The sequence below is a fragment of the Nuphar pumila genome, chromosome 5 (genome assembly GCF_984573655.1).
Source record: "Nuphar pumila chromosome 5, dmNupPumi1.hap1.1, whole genome shotgun sequence".
In the NCBI taxonomy this organism is placed as follows: domain Eukaryota; kingdom Viridiplantae; phylum Streptophyta; class Magnoliopsida; order Nymphaeales; family Nymphaeaceae; genus Nuphar; species Nuphar pumila.
In genome coordinates this window covers 131104194-131112442 of record NC_143253.1, presented here as the reverse complement: position 1 = coordinate 131112442, position 8249 = coordinate 131104194, and the positions used below count along the sequence as shown (strand labels likewise).

At 40.8% G+C, this 8249-nt stretch overlaps 1 protein-coding gene across 1 annotated transcript; it reads left to right on the top strand.

The window, feature by feature from the left end:
• The first annotated feature begins 2282 nt into the window (after window positions 1-2282).
• Window positions 2283-6518, top strand: LOC149838750 (SUMO-conjugating enzyme SCE1). Its single transcript, XM_090006783.1, has 5 exons — window positions 2283-2538; window positions 2617-2700; window positions 5521-5673; window positions 5982-6095; window positions 6200-6518. Exons 1-5 carry the CDS (start codon window positions 2470-2472, stop codon window positions 6260-6262), a joined length of 483 nt encoding a protein of 160 aa, XP_089862909.1. The 5' UTR covers window positions 2283-2469; the 3' UTR covers window positions 6263-6518.
• Window positions 6519-8249: the final 1731 nt, after the last annotated feature.

The window sequence follows — 8249 nt, the reverse complement described above, 5'->3', positions numbered from 1 at the left end:
AATGGGGAATGAAATGACAATAGAAATCGCTAAAAATTTACAGAAATAAACTAGACTCAATAACGAAGACACCATTTTTTACGGATTTGGAATATGACCTCCGGTTAGGGAGATATGACCCTGACAAGTTGGTCCTGATTCGGGTAGCGATTTACAGCGATTTGCTTACTGAATAACACTACAAATCGCTATAGCGATTTGCGAAAGACACTACAAATCGCTATAGCGATTTGCGGAAGACACTACAAATCGCTATAGCGATTTGCGGAAGAATCTATAAATCGCTATAGCGATTTGTAGTGTCTTCTGCAAATCACTATAGCGTTTCGTTGGAGACCCGAAAATACTACAAATTGCTGTAGGAAAGCCCGATAATACTACAAATCATTGTTGGAAGGCCCAAAAAAATTTTGGTCCGGAGGGCGCTGCCCCTCGAGCCCAGGGGCGGCCCCCCCTGGACCCCCGCCCGCTGACCGCGCAGCGGGATCCGCTCCTGGGGGGGGAAGCCTCCGGACCCCCCTCCTGTAAGGGCAAAAACTCTAAATCAGACACATAAGTAGAGAGAGAAGAGAGAGAGAGTGAGAGAATTGGTGTTCATGGCCTTCTCCAGGAGGAACCCTTTACCTCCCTTGATTTCTTCTCTAGAGAGAGAGAGAGAGGGTTTTACAGTGTTTTACGAAAAAGGAAGAAGAAGAAGATGGCGATGGAGCAATGTAGGATCGTCTGTTGGATGTGAACAGAAGTAAAGAGAGAAGGGAGAGAGTGTGAGAGGGTTGATGTTCATGGCCTTCTCCAGGAAGAACTCTTTGTTTCCCTTGATTTCTTCTCTAAAGAGAGAGAGAGGGTTTTACAGTGTTTTACGAAGAAAGAAGAAGACTTTGAAGAGTCAACATCATCCTCGACTTTCTGGATGGAGGACATGTTTGTCCTTTTTTTGAACAGAAAAAGAAGAAGACTTTGAAGAGTCAATATCATCATCGACTTTCTGGATGGAGGACATGTTTGTCCTTTTTTTGAACTGTTTGTTTTTTCTTTTTTGAATGAAAGGCATTTTTGTCATTTTCTCAAACCATCACTTTATGAGAAAAATAGCAAGAAAGGGTACTTAAGTCTTTACAACAATACCAGAGTCCGATGCAAAGTTATGTCAACATACACGGGAATATGAGCCCCATGTGCTTATATACGTGGTGCTCATTCAAAGCCCCGAACACAGACGTGGGATTCAGTGAATCATCGGGGGCGAACATACACCACCCTCTCCAAGATGATAAACCTAACCACTTTGGCTTTACCTGCGGTACTTGTGTGGCAGGAACAGTTAGTGCACGTCACCTTGTGTTGGGACGTTGCAAGTTCAAATCCCTACGGTATAGTTGTATAACTGGTAGGGTCTGCCCAACCTCAGCTTTCTCTATCTAAAAAAAAAAGCCCATGTTGTCAAGTTTTTCCCTGGATCCGCCTAACCCCAGATGCGTCTTTAGAAAACACATAAAACATTTTTACCGGATTTACTAATGCCATATAAAACTTAGATCCGGACTGATTCAGATATGGACTTATTTTCAAATATCGGATCACCCCGATGTGACAGAGGAATGGAGGCTTGCAATTGCTAAGATATTCTTATTAAAATTATGGCGTAATTTTCACGCCATGCGTGGCAGAGGGACGGGATACTATGCAGCGGTATAGTTTTCTTACAAATATTTCCATAGATCCGCAAGAAATTGTGACATATTACAAATGACCTCTGTCATGTCCTACAAATTTTTTTCTTGCCCTTCTTGGCTTCGAATCAGACAAAACTTCCCTTGATAAACACTGGGCTCATTCACCGGAACACTCACTTTCTGACACGACCCGCCAACCCGACCCGCCAACCCGCCTCTTAGGCGGGTTTGGGTTGGGCTTAAGCCAACCCATTTAATAAATGGGTCGACCCGTGTAACCCGTTTATTAAACAGGTCGGGTTCGGGTTGGGGGTATGCCAACCCGCCAACCCGACCCGCCTACCCGCCAACCTGCCAACCTGATCCGTCAACCTGCCAACCTGACCCGCGAACCTGAAAACCCGTTTACCCGACCCAACCCATTTATTAAATGGGTTGGCGGGTCGTGTTGGGTTACCCGTTTATTAAACGGGTCGGGTTCGTGTTTGCCACAGCCGACCCGTTTAATAAACGGGTCGGGTTCGGGTTGAGGTATGCTGACACGCCAACCCGCCAACCCGACCCGATTGCCAGCCCTAAATGTGATCACCGGGGAGGGAGCAGGGATTTTGGAATGACACTCTATCTGTAAATATTTCTTTGGAAGCCACATGGATGCAATTTCTCATGTTTCATGACGACATCTGTGAATATTTAAAGGGAGGCCGCAGAACTCTAGGTGTCTTCCCCGTCGGGTTTTGGATTAAAAAAAGGAAGATTGAAATCTCTCTCTCTCTCAGACGTAGAAGCGAAAGAGATGTCGGGGGGAATAGCTCGTGGCCGACTCTCAGAGGAGCGGAAGGCGTGGCGTAAGAACCACCCCCATGTTCGTCTCTCTCTATCTCTGTGTGTGTGTTTGTGCGCGTGCGTGTGTGTTCTTGAGACGATCTTTTGTTTTCTATAGGGTTTCGTGGCGAAGCCGGAGACCCAGCAAGATGGCACCGTGAATTTGATGGTGTGGCACTGCATCATCCCGGGGAAAGCTGGGGTGAGTCATTCTCTCCGAGCCCCCATCGGGGTCGTTCTATTCGCTTCCCATTCGATTAATTTGTGGGTGTTATTCTTTCGATTGGTGGTGAGATTTTTGTGACCTAGTTCTGTGCATTGGAGAGGAGATGATGCCATCCATGGGGTTAGGGCCCATCGTATCTGGGACTTATATCTTTTGGGGGTTCTGTTTTAGTTTAGTAATTTAAAATTGGTTTTCGATTTAGTGATTACAGACTATGGATGCATATGCTAGGGTTTTCAGTTGCACCCACATGACTTTTGCATGTGTTTTATTTGTAGTTTGGTGTCTTTGTACCACTCTGCATGTTTCCTTTGTGTATTCGGACTGCACTTAATTCTTTAATTCTGTTTTAGCCTCGATGAGAAATGATTTGCTTTTCTTGGTTGCATTGATAGACTTTATGTAAATTGATTGGTGATGGTGAACACATATTCTTTGATGCCAAAAGAAACTGTTGAACATGTCATCTAACCAGTGCAAAATGGATGGTGGCTAACGCATGATTGTTGAATTTGCAATATCCTGCAGTATGAGTGATCCATCGGGCAGATGGATGATGAATGAGTGCAATAGAGTATTCAATAAGAGATGCAGTGTTATCATCTATGCTTTTGAGAAGAGTTTAGGAGCAACCAATGTACTTGCCCGTCCTATTATTTCTGGTTTGAGTTGTGGTGAATGAGAATTGAACGTGTACGCTGCATGTAATTTTAAGCCAATCCAACTTGGTCGGGTACATGCATTGCTGTCTTGATGTCCTTCAACTGGAACACCTTAAGCCACCCCCCTAGCCAGATGCGTGGAGCACTTTTGGGCTGCCACTAGTTGTTGCTTATTGTATGCACAAACGCAGTTGGCGGGTGTTGAGTAAGAGCTACAGAAGGCTGCTGTTCTTACCAATAAAGATAAGCCAGCAAGTGTTCATTAGCAAATACCTAAGTGCAGTTTTACTTGTGTATTTAGAGTCTATACAACAGCAGGTTATGACTAAGAATATATTTTTTCAAGTGAAGGAAAGGACCATTTTATTATTAATATAGAAACATGCAAATGAAGGCATGAGGGAGGTAAATGAGTTCATATGACATTATGATATTACATGAGATGAGATTTGAGACATATCCAGCTTACTAACCAACAATAGGTCTTCATTCAACCAAGCAGTTTTTGCTTATGTCTTGATGTTTCTGCCAACCACTGTCAAGTACCAATATAGTTTCTCATTTTTCCTTAACTATTTTATCATGGGTTTTGCTTTATTTTTTTCTTTTTTAAAAAAACATCTCTCATAATTGAAATGAAACCTTTAGTAGTCTTCATTTTCTTATTCTATATCAGGTTGTTTCTGGTTTTTCCCCTTGTAATATTTCTGTCAGAACCTCAAGAAAATTTAAAAGTTTAGTTCTTTGTAAATAATTATATTGTTGTTTGACAATATAGTAACTGTGTTGTTAGCTTATATAAAATGCATGTGCTAAAAGTGATTCAAGGGATAATTATGTTATTCAGAAGATAGAATAGCATTGTAAATCCACTGACATTTATCACACTGGAATTTGAAGGGTGGAAAATCCATCTTATTTTCGTGTTCATCCAGAGAGGGAGAAAATATTTTGATTCACTTGGAGTAAAGATATTAAAGCTATGGAAACCATGACAACCCCTGCCCTTGCCTAGCAGTCTTAGCAAGATTATATCCGTAACTTCCTCTAAAGGACTCTATGGGGCTAATGAACCTTTGGACAGTTGAACATAATTCCCAGACGGTGTAGCTGATTATTGGTAGACTGCCGACCCACATCCTGTTTCTTGGCAAATTTGCATTCATATGTTTGAAATTATTAGAGGGAAACAACTCCAACTGATGGCATTGATTTACTTTTGATGTTAAGCAAAGTATATTCAAATATCGACGTAGGATTAGTGTGGGACCATGTTAGCTTGCTTGCTTGCTTGTGCATGCATACAGGGCAAGTAACCACTTTCAAAACAAAAAAATTAACACACACACACACACACACACACACACTCATGAATGTTCAGCAGAAGCTGCAGAACATGCTTTATTTGGTGGTTAGCCACTTGCAATTGCACTTGATTCTTCAAACATTCCTTCAAAAGTATAAGCTATTCTTCATTCTGTCTTAGCTAATTTTAGAATCGTTGATATCTTTTTGCTAAAGGTTAGCACATTTATGTTAAATGTTTATATATGTTCAGAACCAATTTACATTGATATGCATAAAATTTCCAAATCATCCTGTAGATGCTTCTGGTTCTGTGATCCTGGTACTCTCTTGATCCTTCCACTTTGAAGCCCATGTGACAACTGGTAAAGTGGTAATTGACCCTTTATTGCGCTCTGGTTCTGCATCCTCCTCCTAGAATTCTTCAATTACAGCAGGTCTTTTGGAATTACAGCACCCACCACCAACTGAAAATCTCTTAATCCTTGCTGCTTCTTCATGAGAGATACATGGTGACCAGACTGACCATATCACTGTTATCAGTACAAGACTGGAAACTACTGAAGAGGTTCTGCAATTACTTTTGAATAAGATTGTCCATTTTCAAAGATGTCAAAGCCCCAGTGCTTCCTTAGACACTGGAGCACACACATAAATACCGTCACCGACAAGCCGAAGGCATTTATTACTTTGTTTTACTGGATGAATTGTTGATTACTCTCTCTCTCTCTCTCTGAAAAGTTGGCCCTTTTCCTGATCTCCAGAATTTTATGCATGGATTAGAACCAAAAAAGGCATTTCTTATGACAGATGTGACTTGATGTTACAGAGTGATTGGGAGGGAGGTTACTTCCCTATAACTCTCCACTTCAGCGAAGACTATCCAAGCAAACCACCAAAATGCAAGTTTCCCCAAGGTTTCTTCCACCCCAACGTGTACCCATCTGGAACTGTATGCCTCTCTATTCTTAATGAGGACAGTGTAAGTAGAATTATTTCATGTGATCATTGTGCCTCAAATTTCGGATTTTATCTATCATTTTTCAGAAACTGTTTCTTGGGGACTGGGGACTCTAGGACCTGAATTGGGGCTCAGGTGTGTCAGTTTAACGACCATGATCCTGAGCATAGAATAATTTGACTGAGTGATGTGGAGCTGATGGAATCAATCTGATTTCTGCAGTTCACTAACTACTGACAGTGGCCAGAGCTCTGGTCTTAACTTGAATCCAGTTTGGATGACTGGCAAACTAGGCTTCATAAATTCACTGACAAGCATGCTCTGCACAGGGATGGAGGCCGGCAATCACAGTCAAGCAAATACTTGTAGGAATACAGGATTTACTTGATCAGCCAAATCCAGCCGATCCTGCTCAGACAGATGGCTATCACCTCTTTATCCAGGTTTATGTTTGGTTTTTTTGGATCACTCCCATGTTCATTGTTTAGCACACATGGTTTCATGATTCTTAGAGATCTCTGACATGGAACTTTTTACACAACTGCAGGAGCCGGTGGAGTACAAAAAACGAGTTAGGCAGCAGGCCAAGCAATACCCACCCCTCCTATAATTATTCATCTATGAATCTTGTCATTCTGGTCCTCTTAACATGGATATTGACCAAACAGTTTATAATCTGCTCACAGTAGATTCTATCCATGTCATTTTTTACCTTTGATGGAGTGGATTACTTTGTGAAATTTGAACAGTTCTGCTTAAACTTAGACCAATGTGGTTTGCCTGGTGTCTCTGTATTGTGCTTTACCTCATTTCCATGGACCTGTTATAGTTGAAGGCCATTGTGGTGTGCATTTTACATGTATTGGTCAGCATCAACCTCTCCAGTTTTGGATTTGCATAATTTCCAGATTTGCTTTTTTTTGCGTCTTTTCAGTATCCAGCCTATGCATCTATGGAAGGATACGCTGGTTCTATTCTGGTGTCATTGGGCATACGCTTTTCCCACGATGACTTTGGCCATAAAAGATGGTATTTTCAAAAATATTGCTGGAAAACATGATATTTTGCTGGATGTTTAAACTCCCGGAAAAATGTCCAAATGCTGAAAGTGTTTTTATATCTAAAATAAATATAATGTGAAAAAAAGGATGTATGAATTTACTCGGGGGTAAGACTTTTGTTTAGCACCACCGAGGTGGTATCCCATGTGGTAAGCGGGGTCCTCTGCCAAGCTGAAGGGCCAGGTTCGAATCCCTCTGCCACATGGGGCTTAAGAGATGTCTGGTAGGGGTCTGCCTAACCCAGCTTGCTTTTCAAAAAACAAAAGGCTTGTTTATTTTTTTTCCTTGTTTTTATTAGTACTTGCTCTTTCTTGTATTTTCTAACTCCAGTTCAAACTTCGGGCAGGTCACATTTCAAAAGTTCCGATAATTGTCTTTATAAAAATGCCACAACATTCCTAAAATATTTTTTCTTTTCTAAACAGAGTAATTGATTGTAAACCTTCAAAGCATTCTCAATCTATTTTACAAAAAAGCTTTATTACAAAAGTTTGTACAGACTACAAAGGAAAGCAAAAAGGAAAAAATGGTTAGGGTTGGTGTCCCTTTTGCCCATTGCATTCAACATCATTCAACCCCTAAACGTGTTAGAATACATCTGTCAGATCTGGTAGGTACGTACTAAAAGAATAAAATAACAAAAAACAATATACGTGGTTCGATCCAAGATGGATCTACGTCCACAGCCTTAATCACTCTTCATGTCAGAATCTGACAAGAAAGAGAGTTGAGCTAATTGCTTTATTAAATCCCTTAATGTTAGGGATTGAATTTACATTTGGTTTATCATAACAGATTTTTGACTTATCCTTGACATTTGGAGGATTTCTTTTTACAGCAGGTAACTTTTTCCATTTGGATTGATCTTCAACGATTTTCTGTTCTTCATTTCTATCTTTATTTTCAACAGCCTCCCTCAAGTTCAATCTGTAGAATTTCACATTGAGTTTGTCAACAGGATCCTTAAACCTTGGAGAGGGTAAGGGTTTTGTGAGAACATCAGCCACTTGATCCTTCCTAGAGATGTATATGACTTCAAGCTCTTGGCAATTTTATCTCTAATAAAACGAATGTCGATTTCTATATGCTTGCTTCTATTGTGAAACATAAGATGAGAAGCAAGATAGGAAGTCCCAACATTATCACACCATAAAATAGGAATTTGATCAAGCGTTATTCTAAGTTATTTGATGAGGAATTGTGTCCAAACAACTTCTGCTGTCGCATTGGCAAGCGCTCTATATTCCGACTCTGTGCTTGATCTAGAAACAATAGTCTGCTTTCTCGAGCTCCAAGATATCAAATTTGGCCAATAAAAAACTGCATATCCACTAGTAGACTTCCTGTCATCTACACATCCTGCCCAGTCTGCATCTGAGTAGGCATGAATAGACTTGTCTGAACTTGGTTTTATCATAAGTCCACATTCAATGGATCCTTTCAAGTATCTTAAGATACGTTTGACTGCAACCCAATGATCATTTGTTGGGTCATGCATGTATTGATATACACGATTTACAACAAAAGATATGTATG